The 19,391-nt window shown below is 41.0% G+C and overlaps 2 protein-coding genes across 4 annotated transcripts in view; both read right to left on the bottom strand.

Annotated features, from left to right (window-relative positions):
* Window positions 1–4,334: 4,334 nt before the first annotated feature.
* On the bottom strand, window positions 4,335–7,952 carry LOC135517188 (uncharacterized). 2 transcript variants are annotated; one of them, XR_010452009.1, is made up of 7 exons: window positions 7,860–7,952; window positions 7,513–7,785; window positions 7,032–7,352; window positions 6,855–6,941; window positions 6,650–6,713; window positions 6,442–6,537; window positions 4,335–6,311 (listed from the first exon to the last, which is right to left on the bottom strand). XR_010452009.1 is itself a non-coding variant. In XM_064941270.1 (6 exons), the coding sequence occupies exons 1-5, from the start codon at window positions 7,888–7,890 to the stop codon at window positions 6,676–6,678; spliced, it is 750 nt and encodes a 249-aa protein (XP_064797342.1). In that variant the 5' UTR covers window positions 7,891–7,952; the 3' UTR covers window positions 4,335–6,537; window positions 6,650–6,675. The 2 variants fall into 2 exon arrangements, 1 of the variants encoding a protein (XP_064797342.1); XM_064941270.1 differs by having other exon boundaries at window positions 4,335–6,537.
* Window positions 7,953–8,025: 73 nt separating this feature from the next.
* The window catches only part of LOC135517187 (V-set domain-containing T-cell activation inhibitor 1-like), a 29,334-nt gene continuing 17,968 nt past the window's right edge, over window positions 8,026–19,391 (bottom strand). Inside the window, exon 8 of one of the 2 annotated variants that reach the window (XR_010452007.1) lies at window positions 8,026–8,175. The gene's annotated coding sequence lies outside the window, so the exon portion shown is untranslated. Of the gene's footprint in view, window positions 8,176–13,881; window positions 13,992–19,391 lie in introns of those variants that run through there. The other variant, XR_010452008.1, reaches the window with a different exon arrangement.

Here is a 19,391-nt window from a genome sequence, read left to right as displayed (position 1 = left end):
AACTTTTTGGAAACCACTATTCACAGTATGGGGTTTATAAACATGTACAGACATAGAGAACCATCACATCAAGGAGGTGTAACAGTGATGAAAGGCAATTCAATGTACAACAGTGGTCTTCTGTAGCAAGCAATATGTGGTAAATAAGTTTACACTGAATGGTTTCATTAACTTCTTTAAATGTTTTAGAAGTAAGTTGTAACAGGCCTCATTCAGCAGTCTGAATTAACGTATAGGTCAATTCATTCCTCTCTTTGCCTTATAAAGCTCTTTGACATACTGGAACCCCCCTCTGTAGCTAACATCTACAATAACCATTAGACGTAGGAGTCAGAGTTATCATAAACAGTCTCAGGGATTGCTATCTCTGGAAATTCCTTTGGTCTGCAAAAGAGTTCGGTAAATCAGCTCTTTGTGCCTTACTTGTGGAAAAATCTCCAAGCTTCTCTAAACGTTGACATTTTGGGGCCTCTAGATTCATTTTTTTTGTTAGTTTGTCAAGTTTCTAATTATAGTTTATAATCATAGTTTGAACATAGTTGGCCATAGTTTCTAATCATGGTTTCTAGTCTGAGAGGTTTTGAAATAATAAGATGGTCAAATAGAGCATAAGAGGGCATAAGGTACATGAATGAACAGTATGAATGAAAACAAACAGTATGAATGAAAGAAATGGCTACTGCTCAATGGATAAATAGCCATTTTTTTAACATAGATGTCACTGAAAACAATGAATACATATCAGTTGTCATGACGTTGCCCTGTTGGATGAGGTTTCTGACCTCCCCCATAAATACCTTTCCCCCAGAGAAAGTATGGTAGCATCAAAAGGTTGGAGAATGGAACAATATTTCCCTTTCTCAACCAGTTGAAAGTGTTCGTTGGTACTTAAAGAATATGATGTCAGATCAGATGTTGTCTGGGATGTTATATCTGATGATAGGATGACATAAATTGTATCTTGGAAAGTCTACACATTCTAGTTATCAGATTCACATGGAATTGTTGTGCATTTTAATGTTTAAATAGGAAACTATTTGTGAAAAGATTAACTCTTGGAACTCCCCATCCCGGATCCGGGATCGTGACTAAAGCCTCAGGCTCATTAGCATAACGCAACGTTAATGATTTCTGAAAATCGCAAATAAAATGAAAATAATGCGTCTGCTCTCAAGCTTAGCCTTTTCTTAACAACACTGTCATCTCAGATTTTCAAAATATGCTTTTGAACCATAGAAATTGACTAATTTGTGTAAGAGTATGCAAAGCTAGCATAGCATTTTGAGTAGCATTTAGCACGCAACATTTTCACAAAAACCAAATAAATAAAATCATTTACCTTTGAAGAGCTTCTGATGTTTTCAATGAGGAGACTCTCAGTTACATACCAAATGCGCAGTTTTTCCTGAAAGCGTCTGTGTGTAGGAGAAATCGTTCCGTTTTCTACATTGCGTCTGGCTACCGAAACAAACCGAAAATTCAGTCACCTACAACGTCAAACTTTTTCCGAATTAACTACATAATATCGACCGAAACATGGCAAACGTTGTTTGGAATCAATCCTCAAGGTGTTTTTTCACATATCTCTTCATTGATATATCGTTCGTGGAAGCTTGCTTTCCTCTCTGAATCCCATGGAAAAATACTGGCAGCTGACTTTTGCGCACCAATTTCGGCGCAGGACACCGGGCGGACACCTGGTAAATGTGGTCTCTTATGGTCAATCTTCCAATGATCTGCCTACAAATACGTCACAATGCTGCAGACACCTTGGGGAAACGACAGAAAGGGTTGACTCACTCCTCTCGCATTCACAGCCATATAAGGAGACAATGGAAAACAGAGCCTCAAAAATCCTGCTCATTTCCTGGATGCCGTCTCATCTTGGTTTTGCCTGAAGCTCACGTTCTAGGGCACGCACAGAAAATATCTTGGTAGTTCTGGACACGTCAGAGTGTTTTCTTTCGAAAGCTATCAATTATATGCATAGTCGAGCATCTTTTTGTGACAAAATATCTTGTTTAAAACGGGAACGTTTTTCATCCAAAAATGAAATAGCGCCCCCCATAGCATCAAGAGGTTAAATGTAATTTTAGCCTCCAAAATAAGATAATTATTTGGCCACGCCCAAGTGAACAGACTTTGGTTGGAGAGGGATGAAACACTTCCTTCTCTTCTCTAGTACAAAAGCCCCTGTGACCCAATTCACATCAGACTAAGCAAACCCCGGCGTGAGCCAGATCACGTGGAGGTGACAATCACCACGCTGGAATGGTGAATTTCAACTAGACCTGTCAGAGCTGAGTCGAGTCACGAGCTGATTATGGTAACTTGGTTTGAACTTTGAACTATTCTTCACTAAAGAAGAAGTGATACATCCTGATGTCGAGTTATCAGCTGCAACTGTAAACATATGTGGCCTAGGAAAGAACAGACAATCTCCTAAGAACGACAGGGTACTTCCACCACAAAGATTCTTCAAAGGACAATGGCGATCTCTGCTGGGCAAACCAGTCTTCCATCTTCAACCCATCTTTCGAAATGCAGCTCAGAGTAAATGTTTATCTCGAATTTTCCTTTTCCAAATGGGTGGTTGTTAAAATGCATAAGATTCTGTATTTAAGGTGGCATAGCTTCTCGAGGTCCGATAGAGACCAAATTCCTTTGTCCCTCAGTCTTCCCGCTCTTTCATTCAACCCCACCAACCCCCTTCCTTTGTGTAACCAGTCGTCATATCGGGTTAGCCCATTAGGGACTTTTCGTGACATGATTAGTAATCAATGTATGATCTATCTTGTGTATATACATTTAATTCTTTGTGATTATTTAGGTATTTAGTAAATACATGATTAAGACAATTTGTGAATTGCTGATTCAACTTGTTAGCCAGGGTTCGAAGAATTTTACGACATTCAGATGAGCCCGATAGAAGGTAAAGAATAATTAATGACTGATTGATGACTGAAATGTAAGAGATTTTTAGATCTCTTAGAGTTAATTCAGAAGATGAAACTCCTTAAATAAACTTCTCTGTGGTGCCCCAGGTTATAAATGAGTTACAGTGCCTTGCAAAAGTTTTCACCCCCCTTGGCATTTTTCCTATTTTGTTCCATTACAACCTGTAATTTAAATGGATTTTAATTTGGATTTCATGTAATGGACATAGGAGGGCCAGTAGGAGGCACCCTTTCATTAGGAAAAAAAATATTATAAGAAAATTATAATACGGTCCCACGGCAGTGATTGGGGACATTGCCATGTGTTGTCTTTTGGATGGGGTGTTAAACGGGTGTCCTGTCTCTCGGTGGTCACTAAAGATCCCATGGCACTTTTTGTAAGAGTAGGGGTGTTAACCCTGGTGTCCTGGCTAAATTCTCATACCATCATTGACATCTAATCATCCCCAGCTTACAATTAGCTCATTCCTCTCCCCTGTAACTATTCCCCAGTTCATTGCTGTAAATGTTCATGTGTTCTCAGTCAACTTACCTGGTTAAATAAGGGTTAAATCAAAAAAGTAAATTACATTTTCTTTTTAAATACCTTTATTTTATTCTAAATCTTTTTATAAATCATTCACTGTATTATTAAACAATAATACATATTACTACACAATACATGTTTATATGCATACTTCTTTTTTTATTCCTTTGTTAGAGAAAAAGAAGATCTTGGGAAGGGCCTATTGTAACCCAACACCCCCATCAGTCTCCAAATCCCTGTCTTCAAGCTGTGAGTGGCTCAAACAATGTCTCTTCCACGCTGGATCTCCGGGGCCTTCCAGGTTTCGTATGTTTTCTTTTCCGTGATAGATCAACCTTCTCGCCGTTAAGCCCAAGTTTGTCTTGAGGATAGAAGGGACCATCTTCGTAAATATTAACGAAAGAGAAAAACTCCCGTTTTTTGGCTGAAAAAGAGTTTTGAGGCAGCTCTGTGTGAAAATGTTCACTGTTGAATCGTCCGGTTGGAAATGTAACCCATATGGCTGTCACTCGTATCAATCACACCATTAAAACAATCATGTACATCACAAAGAATGGAATCAATGGTTTTGTCATTGTGGCCCAGACATGAAGGACACAAAACACATAGAATTGGTCTAGGAGACATGTTTTCTGTAAGTTTCTATGGTTTATCTGTGTTACACTTTTCACAGAACAAGTCTAACACTTACCTATACTCAGGCAGACCTACCCTGGAAATTACTTTTTCATTCTACAAGGGGTCATAAGCTCACTACCCAGCAGCTCCATAAGTTCACTACAAAAATGACCAACTGTTTCACATTTTTCAAACACATTTTCTTTCAGTTCAAAAAGGTCAGTACACATCAATCATCAGGCCATTACTTTTTATTGCAAACATTTGCTTTACTTCGAAGAAACAGCTGCACTATCAAGCGTTACATAAGCACACTCTAAATAGCATGAGGACATCCGGACAGGATGTCCTTAAAAGGACATAAACACAGGACACAGGGACAGCTCATCACGTTTTAACACATACCCATGCTCTATTCTCTCTGCCTGGGTTCAGTATGTGAGACATTCAGTTAGCTAGCTAGACTGTTCTTACTTTGAAATTTCCCTAGGTTGTGTGTGCGTGCTTGCTTGATTGTTTCTGACATATGTACATATTTAATTATGTGCTTTTATTAAATATGTATAACTGACACACTGTTGTGTTTATAGAAAAAGAGATGTACTTGTATCTGTGGTCAGTGTGAACTCTAAGTACATATGGAAATTAATTTGCAAACACATCATTTTTTTATTGTGGCATGGTGTCAGTGTGATTCAAACATATGATCTTCTGGTCTCTATCCATGGAATTTGTCCACTGAGCCACCAGGATGGAGCTATCTTGCCATGTTTGTATCTAAACTCATACAAAGCTGTTCATTTTAGTCTATTCAAACAGACCCTATTTCAAAAGAAACAAACACTAATTAAGATCAGGAGTGGCCACTTAACAAGATAGAGGATATACAGAGTTTTGTTGATGCTGAGAACGGAATGTATATGTTTTTAAATAACATTCTTTGAATGTTGTTCAAATCAAATTAAATGTTATTGGTCACATACACATATTTAGCAGATATACATTTGGGTGTAGCGTAATGCTTGTGTTCCTAGTTCCAACAGTGCAGTAGTATCTAACAATTCACAACAGTACACACACATTTAAAGTAGAAGAATGGAATCAAAAACTTCTTCAGGCTAGGGGCATTTTTTCTCAATTTCCGCCTGATTGACGTGCCCAAAGTAGACTGCCTGTTGCTCAGGCCCTGAAGCCAGGATATGCATATAATTGGTACCATTGGAAAGGAAACACTTTGAAGTTTGTAGAAATGTTAAAATAATGTAGGAGACTATAACACAATAGATATGGTAGGAGAAAATCCAAAGAAAAACCAACCAGAATTTTGCAATGCCTATGGCTTCCACTGGGTGTCAGCACTCAATGTTCAAGGTTTCAGGCTTGTTTCTTCCAAAACGAGTAAGAATAATGAGTTTTACTACAGGGACACAGTCTTGGAATTTCGTGTATGGGCACGCGATGAAGAGGAGACGCACCTGCTAATATCGCTTTCCTATTGAACATACTTCTTCCCGTATGAAATATTAGAGTTTGATTACATTTTGGGATATCTGAGGAGTCAATAGAAATGTATTTTGACTTGTTTTAACAAAGTTTAGCGGTAGATTTTTGGATTCCTTTCTCTGCTGTTGAACGAGTGGATTGCTCAAATTGATGACGCAATCTAAACTGATTTTTGGGATTTTATCTAACAAAACGACACTATATGTTATAGCTGGGACCCTTTGGATGACAAATCAGAGGAAGATTTTCAAAAAGTAAGTGAATTTTTATCCGCTATTTGTGAATTTATGAAACCTGTGCCAGTGGAAAAACATTTTGATGTTGGGCGCCGTCCTCAAACAATCGCATGGCATGCTATCGCTGTAATGGCTACTGTAAATTGGACAGTGTAGTTAGATTAACAAGAACTTAAGCTTTCAACCAATAGAAGACAATTGTGTATGTACATAAATGTTTAGTATCCATACTTTTTATGATCATTTATTTGAAATTGCGCTCCCTCCAGTTTCACCAGGAATGTTCCCGCTAGCGGGACGATTAGCCCATTAGCCCGCTAGCGGGACGATTAGCCCGATTAGCTATTTAACAGTCTGATTGCCTTGAGATAGAAGCTGTTTTTCAATCTCTCAGTCCGAGCTTTGATGACACTCTTGCGGATCTTCTTGGCCTTACTCTGATATCGGGTGCTGTAGGTGTCCTGGAGAGCCCTGCGGTTGAGGGAGGTGCAGTTGTAGTCTTTGAACGTTACTAATGTTTTGTGTTTTTTATGGAAAGTTTTCTACATGTTGATTGAAGGCATAACTATGTCTGCTGTGGATGAACCCCCTTCTCCTTTACCTTATTCTTGTTGTCTTTCTATGTCTTCCACTCTTTCTTCTCCATTCTGAAGTGGTTTTCCACTCTGACTGTTTTCATTTGGACCATTTGTATTTGCTGGAGGGGGATAAGTGAGTTTAGGGTGAGTTAGCAGGATTCAGACACACAAACAGCTAGTATGAGTAAATGCATTTAACCATAAGGACATGACAATTCCATGGACGTCTACCTGTAGCAGAGAGTGACTCTCCCTCTTCAGATGCCCATGTTACTTTTGTATTTGGCCAGAAAACCTTGAGTTGGGAGACTTCAAAATATCAGAAACTGAAAGCTGTTCATCAAAAGCCACCAATGTAACCCTCCTCTCTGTTCATCAGGAGGTGGTTGTGTTAAATGGTTCAACAGATCATGATGTCATCATCATCTTAACTTACCTCTCAGCAGGTAACATATCACTGCTGCTATAATCACTGCTGCTATTATTATACCAGTGATTGAACCTGGACTCAGTCCATCTGAAACTGAAGGAGAAAATACAGAGTATCAGTTGTATTGTTTAATGTGATCCTGTGACTTACAGTGAGGGGAAACAGTAAAAGTAAACTTTATACCATCAGATAGTTTATCAGGTGTGATCTGCAGGTAGGTGAGGATCAGGTGTGTGTCTCTGGCAGTAGAGAGTTCACAGCTGTAGGTCCCCTGGTGGACCATGGTTAACTTGTGGAGCTGAAGGCTGCCAGAGTCAGACAAATTCTGAACCTGCTCCTTCCACTTGTCAACAACATACATCTGAGCTGTACCATTGGTGGAGGTGGAGGTAAGGATGGTGACTATCTGGTTGAACGTCCAGGTGAGGTCAAAGGTCAGGAGGTCAGACTGAGAGACACTGCAGGGGATGGACACCTCACTGCTTGGAGATCCTTGGACCGGATCTGAAATTATGTCACGAGAAAGTGCCTTTTTAGCCTAATCTTTGCATTCTGTCTCAAAAGGTTGTGTTGTTTTTGTATAGTTTGCAGCCAGATAAATATATAGATTAATTTGTTCATTGATTTATGGATTGTTTTATTAAGAAGTTGATCACTTGATAACCTTGCTGTTTCAGGGTTGCTGTCCTTTCTATTGTCCCAGAGGTCACGGTACAGATGTTGGTTCGGTCTCTGCTAAACTGTTTTGTGCTGGTGATGTCATAGAGTCCCTGGTCATCCAACTTGATGCTGGTGGAGTTCTGGATGGTTCCAGGGTCAAATGAAAGGTCAGAGGGGGGGTCAGTGGACCAGGTGAGTTTAAGCTCAGGGTAGATACCTGTAGACCTGCAGGTGATGATGTCATCTGATAACTGTATGTCCACCAAGCGGATTGGAGCTGCAACAAAGTAGACATTACACATGGAGCAGCATGAAGTGATCATCATAGACAGACAGAAAAACATTCTGTACCTTCCACTGATATGTTAATGAAGGACTCCATGTTGCCTTTAATAGTGCTGGTGTAACACTTGTATCTGCCCTGGTCCTGGAGTGTGATCCTCTCAGCAGTAGTGAAGCGTTTCCTTTAGGGATCTGGTCATTGAACAGGGCTGTTCTCCTCTGAAACGCTGGCTCTGCTGTTCGAGCTGATCTGTACTGTAGTAGTAGGAGTGGACGGTCAGGACCTTGTCTTCTGGTTTCAGCCAGTGGATGACTTCCTCACTGCCAGGCAGGAAGCTGCAGGGCAGGCCACAATCCTCTGAGAACACACAGGCTACATGGACGTCTGTAATTGAATTAACCCACGTTAAGTGGGTATCTGGACAAGAGAGGATTCAAACACAGACTCCTACACTCCCCAATAGTCAGATACCCTGGGAAAGTGAGGAGGCCCTTTGTTAATATCAGAGTGTTATTAACCTGTTATTATTGTTAATATTAACCTGAGTCTATTCTGTTATTGTGGTCTTCCTCGGTCCTCCACTAGCCCCCCTCCACACCCACAGCACCTAACCTCTAACTAAGATCACAATCTCAAGTAAAGACTCCAGTCAGACCTGAATGACTACACTTCCTTCATGCCTCTAATCATACCACACCCAGTCAGCAATCATTTACATTGATAAGACAATTTAGCCTGTCCCGTTTGGTATGTTGAATCACTGATCTTCCATTAGTTGTTCAAACATAACCACAGAGAGACTTCCTTGAGACCTCATTGTCATTCACATGATCACATGATGATGAATCTACACTGAACAAAGATATGAATGCAACATGTAAAGTGTTGGTCCTATGTTTCATAAGCTGAAATAAAAGATCCCAGAAATGTTCCACACACAAACCAAACAATTTGGGGGCAGAAATTTGTTTAAATCCTTGTTAGTGACCATTTCTCCTTTGTCAAGATATTCCATCCATGTGACAGGTGTGGCTTATCAAGAAGCTGATTAAACTGCATGCTCATTTCACAGTTGCACCTTGAGCTGGGGACAATAAAAGGTCACTCTAAAATGTGCAGATTTGTCACACAACACAATTCCACAGATGTGTCAAGTTTGGAAGGAGCATGCAAATGGCATTGGTATGAGCAGGCATAAGCTACGGACAATGAAACAATTACATTTTATCAATGTCAATTTTAATGCACAGAAATACCGTGACGAGATGCTGAGACCCATTGTCGTGTCATTCATCCACTACTATCACCTCATGTTTCAGCATGATAATGCACAGCCCCATGTAGCAAGGATCTGTTCATAATTCCTGAAAGCTGAAAATGTCCCAGTTCTTCCATGGCCTGCATACCCACAAGTCATGCCACCCATTGAGCATGTTTTGGATGCTCTGGAACAGGTATTCCCAAACTGGGGTACGCGCAATGCCGTCGGGGGTACGCCAAATAAAAATGTGTTTCACATTTCTTTTTTTTATAGAAAATTATTCAAATTTTCAAGCAGGTAGCCTCGTCAAATAATTAACATCCAATCGCACGTTACTCTCTTGCGGGAATCTTTCACTCTTGCGCAGACATTTAGAAACGTAACATGACATTTTGAAAAATAAGCCCCCGATATGGCTTAAAAAAACAACAACCTTTATTTAACCAGGTAGGCCAGTTGAGAACACCTTTATTTAACCAGGTAGGCCAGTTGAGAACACCTTTATTTAACCAGGTAGGCCAGTTGAGAACACCTTTATTTAACCAGGTAGGCCAGTTGAGAACAAGTTCTCATATACAACTGCGACCTGGCCAAGATAAAGCAAAGCAGTGCGACAGAAACAACAACACAGAATTACACATATGATAAACGAACATACAGTCAATAACACAATAGAAAAATATATGTACAGTGTGTGCAACTGTAGAAGAGTAGGGAAGTAAGGCAATAAATAGGCCATAAAGGAGAAATAATTACAATTTAGCATTAAAACTGGAGTGGTAGATGTGCAGATGATGATGTTCAAGTAGAGATACTGGGGTGCTAAAGAGCAAGAGGGTAAATAACAATATGGGGATGAGGTAGTAGGGTGTGTTATTTACAGATTGGCTGTGTACAGGTACAGTGATCGGTAAGCTGCTCGGACAGCTGATGCTTAAAGTTAGAGAGGGAGATATAAGACTCCAGCTTCAGTGATTTTTGCAATTAGTTCCAGTCATTGGCAGCAGATAACTGGAAGGAAAGGCGGCCAAAGCAAGTGTTGGCTTTGGGGATGACCAGTGAAATATACCTCCTGGAGCGTGTGCTATGGGTGGGTGTTGCTATGGTGACCAGTGAGCAGAGATAAGACGGGGCTTTATCGAGCAAAGACTTATAGATGACCTGGAGCCAGTGGGTTTGGCGACGAATATGTAGTAAGGGCCAGCGAACGAAAGCATACAGATCGCAGTGGTGGGTAGTATATGAGGCTTTGGTGACAAACCAGATGGCACTGTGATAGACTACATTCATTTTCCTTAGTAGCCACTGCCTGTTCACCCCGCTATCATCCAGAAGGCGAGGTCAGTACAGGTGCATCAAAGCTGGGACTGAGAGACTGAAAAACAGCTTCTATCTCAAGGCCATCAGACTGTTAAACAGCCACCACTAACCTTGAGTGGCTGCTGCCAACACACTGACACTGACTCAACTCCAGCCACTTTAATAATGGGAATTGATGGGAAATGATGTAAATATATCACTAGCCACTTTAAACAATGCTACCTTATATAATGTTACTTACCCTACATTATTCATCTCATATGCATACGTATATACTGTACTCTATATCATCGACTGCATCCTTATGTAATACATGTACCACTAGCCACTTTAACTATGCCATTTTGTTGACATACTCATCTCATATGTATATACTGTACTCGATACCATCTACTGTATCTTGCCTATGCTGCTCTGTACCATCACTCATTCATATATCCTTATGTACATATTCTTTATCCCCTTACACTGTGTATAAGACAGTAGATTAGGAATTGTTAGTTAGATTACTTGTTGGTTATTACTGCATTGTCGGAACTAGAAGCACAAGCATTTCACTACACTCGCATTAACATCTGCTAACCATGTGTATGTGACAAATAAAATTTGATTTGATTTGATTTAGAGTGTTGAAGGCTAGTACAATGCTGGGGGAAAAGGCCCAAAAACTATACAGACAATGACTTCATCAAACAGCACTGTTTCACGACGCGTCAGTGACATGGCAGGAGATGTTTTGAAACAATTACTGCTTCGCAAACAAGCCAGTGAATTATATGTGTTGCAGTTGGATGAGTCAACAGACGGGCCTGGTACAGCTCCTGGTATATGTCCATTACTTTTATGGGGAGGGTCAATTAAGGAAGACATCCTCTCCTGCAAACCAGGACACGAGAGGATATTTCTAAAGTACTGGACAGCTTTGTCACATAAAATGGACTTTGGTGGTCAAGATGTGTTGGTATCTGTACTGATGGCGCAAAAGCCAAGACAGGGAGACATAGTGGAGTGGTAACGTGCGTGCAAGCAGTTGCTCCCGACGCCAGTTGGGTACACTGCAGCGTCCAGCGAAAGGCCTTTGTTTCAAAGGAATGGCTGACAGCTTGAAAGACATTTTGGACATTACATTGAAAATGTTTAACTTTGTTAAAGCAAGTTCCCTGAACTCTCATGTATTTTCTGCACTATGCAATGATATGGCCAGCGACCATGTAATGCTTTTACAACATACAGTAGTGTGCTGCTTATCAAGGGGCAAAGCATTGACACTTTGTTTTTTCATTGAGAGACGAGCTTAAACTTTTCTTTACTGACCATCATTTTTATTTTCACTAACCACTTGCATTATGACAAATTTCTCACACGACTGGACCTATCTGGGTGATCTGGTTTTGATCTGTTTTTTTTTCTCGCCTGAATGATCTGAATCTAGCATTAGAGGGACTCTCCGCAACTACATTCAATGTGCAGGACAAAATTGAGGCTATGATTAAGAAGTTGGAGCTCTTTTTGTCTGCATTAGCAAGGACAACACATTTACACAGAAATTTTTTTACGATTTTTTGCGTGTAAATGCACTCAAGCTTACGGACAACGTCAAATGTGATATAGCGAAGCACCTGAGTGAGCTGGGGTCGCAACTACCGAAACAGTAAACACAAACAACTGGATTCGTTATCCCTTTAATGCCCAGCCTCCACTCCACTTCCCGATATCTGAACAAGAGAGCCTTATCAAAATTGCAAAAAGCTGTTCTGTGAAAATGGAATTTAATCAGAAGCCACTGCCAGATTTCTGGAAAGGGCTGCACTCAGAGTTTCTTGCCTTGGCAAATCAACACTGATGCACTTTGCAACCACGTACCCATATGAGAGTGGATTCTCTGCCCTCACTAGCATGAAAACTAATAAATACAGCCACAGACTGTGTGTGGAAAATGACTTTAAAACTGAGACTCTCTCCAATACAACCCAACACTGCAGTTGTGTGCATCCTTTCAAGCACACCCTTCTCATTAACCTGTGGTAAGTTATTCACAATTGTTGATGAACAAATAAGGTTTTATATGTAAGATGGTTAAAGAAAGAGCAAAATTATTGATTATTATTATATTATTATTTGTGCCCTGGTCCTATAAGTGCTCTGTCACTTTCCATGAGCTCACTTGACAAAAGCGCACACTCATTCTTATGTTTAATAAATGTATCGTATAGTATGTGTGTGTGGCAGGTTTACAATGATGGCAAAAAACAACATTTGAGAGTGCACTGACCCTGGTGCAGCTGGAGGTTGAATGTTTGAAGGGGTAAGGGACAATAAAAAGTTTGGGAACCACTTCTCTGGATCAACGTGTTCCAGTTCCCACCAATATCCAGCAACTTCGCACAGCCATCGAAGAGGAGTGGGACAACATTTCACAAGACACAATCAACACCCTGATCAAGTCTATGTGAAGGAGATTTGTTGTGCTACGTTAGGCAAATGGTGGTCACACCAGATGCTGACTGGTTTTCTGATCCACCCCCTTACCTTTTTTTAAGTATCTGTGACCAACATATGCATATCTGTATTCCCAGTCATGTAAAATCCATAGATTAGAGACTAATGAATTTATTTCAATTGATTGATTTCTTTATATGAACTGTAACTCAGTAAAATCTTTGAAATTGTTGCATGTTGCAATTTGGAAAATATTCAGACCCTTCAACATTTTTCACATTTTGTTGTTACAGCCTTATTCTAAAATGTAGTAAATAGTTTTCCTCTTCCTCAATCTACACACCCCATAATGACAAATCCCTCAAAATATATATATTTTAATTTGAGCAAATATATATAAAAAAACAAACAAGAAATGCCTTACTAATATTATTATTCAGAACCTTTGCTATGAGACTCGAAATTGAGCTCAGGTACATCCTGTTTCCATGTATCATCTGTGAGATGTTTCTAGAACTTGATTGGAGTCCACCTGTGGTAAATTCAATTGATGGACATGATTTGGAAAGGCACACACCTGTCTATATAAAGTCCCACAGTTGTGACAGTGTACATCAGAGCAAAAGCCAAGCCATGAGGTAGAAGGAATTGATTTATTACATTGAAATAAAATAGACATCAATGACAGGCACATAAACCCCCAGAGTTCGTGGGCCCCCCTGCCTTGTGGGGGCTGCGGGGGTGTCCGGTACTCCAGTGCTCCTGCTCCCTCGCCACACTTTTAAAGCTGATTATGCATGATCTGGAAATGCGTCCGGAGGTTTGGTATGGATGGTGTGATGTAATTTTGGGGCCTCCAGAGGTGTGCAGAGGCCAAATCAAGCTCCGTACCACATCGCTGTGCGTGCTTCGTAAACAGTACCAGTTTAGATAGATGCATGTGGACACATGTGCATGTGTAGCATATGACAACAGCAGGATCATATCAAGGATATCATGACAAATGAATACATATATGAAACTTTAAACGTGATGATGAGTTGATCATTTAAATCAGCTATGCAGTGCTAAGGCAAATTAAAAATGTGCCGCCCTTTGAGTCCCCAGGACCAGGACTGAGAACCACTGCACTTCATTGGGACCCCTTCATCCGTAGACAGGCTTTCACAACACTCTGGATCTGAGGACAGAAAACATCACAAGACACAGACTTCATAATACTCAAATTATACACCACTGAATACTATGTTACTATTATCTTTGTCCTCACTTCTAGTGACTGGAACTACACAAAAGTACCTGGCCTATCCAGAACAGCCTACTCTCTCACTTTGACAGTTGGGGCTGCTATCCTTTCACCCTCCTCCGTGGCTGTTAGCTAGCTACCTACAAATGCATTTTTTGTATTTTTTTTTTTACATTGATAAATACATCAAGATAGCTAGCTAATATGAAGTTAGGTAGCTGGTGATATTTAATTAACTTAGCTAGCTATCTATAGAGTATGTTAAGTTGGTTAGATAGCTAGCTAGCTACGTTAGCAGCTCTTTTGATTTAACCTGCACTGTAGCTAGTTAGCTAATAATACATGTTATTTTTTTTACATTTTCAAAATGTGTTTACTTACTTGAATATGTTCACCCAGCTATGTGGACAATTGGAAACAGGGCAGCATGGTTTGTTTGTCACCAGAGCGTTTTGGAGCATATTACTATTGAACTATTTACCCATTTGTGTTGTTGTCTGTTCACACTGCTATGCTTTATCTTGGCCAGGTCGCAGTTGTAAATGAGAACTAGCCTACCTGGTTAAATAAAGGTGAAATAAAAAATAATAATAACCAGACCTTCATACAAACTTGCTATGCTGAATTCTTGATGCACAATCGAATGTGCTGTTATATGCTGCCATATGCTGCCAGCACGCCCACAAGCAAGCCACTCCGGGTGGCATAAGTGGCACGCGCCAATTTACCGCATGCTAGTGAACACAAGCCATAAGGCTTTATATCTTGGGCTTCTAGAAAGTGACTGAAAAAGTGCCACAGCTCGTGAAAAAGAAAAGTATAAGGGAGATATCGGTGAACATATGCCATGGTCAAGGCTACGACGGTGCCAGTGCAATGAGTGGAGCTTCCTCAGGTGTTCAAAAGCTCATATCAGAGTCAATTTGCACTTGTGTTAATGTTTCTACGACAATCAATGCAAAATGCATAGCGAACAAGAGATTTAAATGCATTTTTATATGATTTGATTATTTCGATCAACACTAGATTGTTTTATGCAAATCAATGTTTGTTAAAGTAGGCCAGATGTTTTTAGAACAAATGCTTACCTTATGCCTAACCTTAAAGTAAGACCAAAAGGGACAGTTTTGTTTCCATTTTAGGGACAGTTTTGTTTCCATTTTAACGATATAGCCAAATGTGACTTTGTGGCTGAGGCAACTTGTGGAAACCCTACCTAACAGTGGTGATATTACGAACCGCATGTTACTGAATACACTCTACAGGTGTTGCTGTGAGTTTGACAGGAAGGGAATACACTCTGTCCATCAGTACACACTTGAAATATGACCAAATCCTTTACAAGTCTGACACTGTAATGGTTTGGGGACGAAAGCTCTAACAGCATATCTTACAGTACATAACCAAGCCTCACATACTGTGTGGGAAAAAAGTATTTAGTCAGCCACCAATTGTGCAAGTTCTCCCACTTAAAAAGATAAGAGAGGCCTGCAATTTTCATCATAGGTACACTTCAACTATGACAGACAAAATGAGAAAATAAAATCCAGAAAATCACATTGTAGGATTTTTACTTAATTTATTTGCAAATTATGGTGGAAAATAAGTACAGTACGTAGGTATTTGCTCTTTATCATAAAGCAACAGGACTGACAGACTTTCTTTTTTCTCCATTCACCCAGTGGGTCAGACGCCGGGCACCAACCACAATAGGAATTTTCTTCAGGTATTCAACCCGAACATCCGTTGTCCTCCCTGAGATTACTCCTTTGATGGGTGTTGAGAGACTTAAAGTGGAACCTTTAATTCAGTGAGTGGTCACAGTTTAGTACAGTTTAGTCACTTATGTTTATTGTTTTAGTTGCAAGCCTGGAGGAGCATACTGATAACATTTGCCAAGGGGTAAATAGCCTGAAGGAGAATACCGCTATCATTTGCCAAGGGGTAAATAGCCTGAAGGAGAATACTGCTAACATTTGCCAAGGGGTAAATAGCCTGTAGGAGCATACTGCTATCATTGGCCAAGGACAAATAGCCGGAAGGAGAATACCGCTATCATTTGCCAAGGGGTAAATAGCCTGAAGGAGAATACCGCTATCATTTGCCAAGGGGTAAATAGCCTGAAGGAGAATACCGCTATCATTTGCCAAGGGGTAAATAGCCGGAAGGAGAATACCACTATCATTTGCCAAGGGGTAAGTAGCCTGTAGGAGCATACTGCTATCATTTGCCAAGGGGTAAATAGCCTGAAGGAGAATACCGCTATCATTTGCCAAGGGGTAAATAGCCTGAAGGAGAATACCGCTATCATTTGCCAAGGGGTAAATAGCCTGAAGGAGAATACCGCTATCATTTGCCAAGGGGTAAATAGCCTGAAGGAGAATACCGCTATCATTTGCCAAGGGGTAAATAGCCTGAAGGAGAATACCGCTATCATTTGCCAAGGGGTAAATAGCCTGAAGGAGAATACCGCTATCATTTGCCAAGGGGTAAATAGCCTGAAGGAGAATACCGCTATCATTTGCCAAGGGGTAAATAACCTGAAGGAGAATACCACTATCATTTGCCAAGGGGTAAGTAGCCTGTAGGAGCATACTGCTATCATTTGCCAAGGGGTAAATAGCCTGAAGGAGAATACCGCTATCATTTGCCAAGGGGTAAATAGCCTGAAGGAGAATACCGCTATCATTTGCCAAGGGGTAAATAGCCTGAAGGAGAATACCGCTATCATTTGCCAAGGGGTAAATAGCCTGAAGGAGAATACCGCTATCATTTGCCAAGGGGTAAATAGCCTGAAGGAGAATACCGCTATCATTTGCCAAGGGGTAAATAGCCTGAAGGAGAATACCGCTATCATTTGCCAAGGGGTAAATAGCCTGAAGGAGAATACCGCTATCATTTGCCAAGGGGTAAATAACCTGAAGGAGAATACCGCTATCATTTGCCAAGGGGTAAGTAGCCTGTAGGAGCATACTGCTATCATTTGCCAAGGGGTAAATAGCCTGAAGGAGAATACCGCTATCATTTGCCAAGGGGTAAATAGCCTGAAGGAGAATACCGCTATCATTTGCCAAGGGGTAAATAGCCTGAAGGAGAATACCGCTATCATTTGCCAAGGGGTAAATAGCCTGAAGGAGAATACCGCTATCATTTGCCAAGGGGTAAATAGCCTGAAGAAGAATACCGCTATCATTTGCCAAGGGGTAAATAGCCTGAAGGAGAATACTGCTAACATTTGCCAAAGGGTAAATAGCCTGTAGGAGCATACTGCTATCATTGGCCAAGGACAAATAGCCGGAAGGAGAATACCGCTATCATTTGCCAAGGGGTAAATAGCCTGAAGGAGAATACCGCTATCATTTGCCAAGGGGTAAATAGCCTGAAGGAGAATACCGCTATCATTTGCCAAGGGGTAAATAGCCGGAAGGAGAATACCGCTATCATTTGCCAAGGGGTAAGTAGCCTGTAGGAGCATACTGCTATCATTTGCCAAGGGGTAAATAGCCTGAAGGAGAATACCGCTATCATTTGCCAAGGTGTAAATAGCCGGAAGGAGAATACCGCTATCATTTGCCAAGGGGTAAGTAGCCTGTAGGAGCATACTGCTATCATTTGCCAAGGGGTAAATAGCCTGAAGGAGAATACCGCTATCATTTGCCAAGGGGTAAATAGCCTGAAGGAGAATACCGCTATCATTTGCCAAGGGGTAAATAGCCTGAAGGAGAATACCGCTATCATTTGCCAAGGGGTAAATAGCCTGAAGGAGAATACCGCTATCATTTGCCAAGGGGTAAATAACCTGAAGGAGAATACCGCTATCATTTGCCAAGGGGTAAGTAGCCTGTAGGAGCATACTGCTATCATTTGCCAAGGGGTAAATAGCCTGAAGGAGAATACCGCTATCATTTGCCAAGGGGTAAATAGCCTGAAGGAGAATACCGCTATCATTTGCCAAGGGGTAAATAGCCTGAAGGAGAATACCGCTATCATTTGCCAAGGGGTAAATAGCCTGAAGGAGAATACCGCTATCATTTGCCAAGGGGTAAATAGCCTGAAGGAGAATACCGCTATCATTTGCCAAGGGGTAAATAGCCTGAAGGAGAATACCGCTATCATTTGCCAAGGGGTAAATAGCCTGAAGGAGAATACCGCTATCATTTGCCAAGGGGTAAATAACCTGAAGGAGAATACCGCTATCATTTGCCAAGGGGTAAGTAGCCTGTAGGAGCATACTGCTATCATTTGCCAAGGGGTAAATAGCCTGAAGGAGAATACCGCTATCATTTGCCAAGGGGTAAATAGCCTGAAGGAGAATACCGCTATCATTTGCCAAGGGGTAAATAGCCTGAAGGAGAATACCGCTATCATTTGCCAAGGGGTAAATAGCCTGAAGGAGAATACCGCTATCATTTGCCAAGGGGTAAATAGCCTGAAGAAGAATACCGCTATCATTTGCCAAGGGGTAAATAGCCTGAAGGAGAATACTGCTAACATTTGCCAAGGGGTAAATAGCCTGTAGGAGCATACTGCTATCATTGGCCAAGGACAAATAGCCGGAAGGAGAATACCGCTATCATTTGCCAAGGGGTAAATAGCCTGAAGGAGAATACCGCTATCATTTGCCAAGGGGTAAATAGCCTGAAGAAGAATACCGCTATCATTTGCCAAGGGGTAAATAGCCTGAAGGAGAATACTGCTAACATTTGCCAAGGGGTAAATAGCCTGTAGGAGCATACTGCTATCATTGGCCAAGGACAAATAGCCGGAAGGAGAATACCGCTATCATTTGCCAAGGGGTAAATAGCCTGAAGGAGAATACCGCTATCATTTGCCAAGGGGTAAATAGCCTGAAGGAGAATACCGCTATCATTTGCCAAGGGGTAAATAGCCTGAAGGAGAATACCGCTATCATTTGCCAAGGGGTAAATAGCCTGAAGGAGAATACCGCTATCATTTGCAAAGGGGTAAATAGCCTGAAGGAGAATACCGCTATCATTTGCCAAGGGGTAAATAGCCTGAAGGAGAATACTGCTAACATTTGCCAAGGGGTAAATAGCCTGTAGGAGCATACTGCTATCATTGGCCAAGGACAAATAGCCGGAAGGAGAATACCGCTACCATTTGCCAAGGGGTAAATAGCCTGAAGGAGAATACCGCTATCATTTGCCAAGGGGTAAATAGCCTGAAGGAGAATACCGCTATCATTTGCCAAGGGGTAAATAGCCGGAAGGAGAATACCGCTATCATTTGCCAAGGGGTAAATAGCCTGAAGGAGAATACCGCTATCATTTGCCAAGGGGTAAATAGCCTGAAGGAGAATACCGCTATCATTTG

This window comes from Oncorhynchus masou, chromosome 28 (genome assembly GCF_036934945.1).
Source record: "Oncorhynchus masou masou isolate Uvic2021 chromosome 28, UVic_Omas_1.1, whole genome shotgun sequence".
Taxonomy (NCBI): domain Eukaryota; kingdom Metazoa; phylum Chordata; class Actinopteri; order Salmoniformes; family Salmonidae; genus Oncorhynchus; species Oncorhynchus masou.
This window is presented reverse-complemented; position numbering and strand designations above follow the sequence as displayed.

Bases quoted from the DNA above. Each gene is read 5' to 3' on its own strand.
- LOC135517188 (XM_064941270.1), bottom strand. From the start codon at position 7,890: ATGGAGTCCTTCATTAACATATCAGTGGAAG. The intron at 7,353-7,512 runs GTTATCAAGTGA...ACATAATTTCAG, and splicing joins AGCAACCCTGAAACAGCAAG to ATCCGGTCCAAGGATCTCCA. The intron at 6,942-7,031 runs GTATAAAGTTTA...TTTCTCCTTCAG, and splicing joins ACCTGATAAACTATCTGATG to TTTCAGATGGACTGAGTCCA.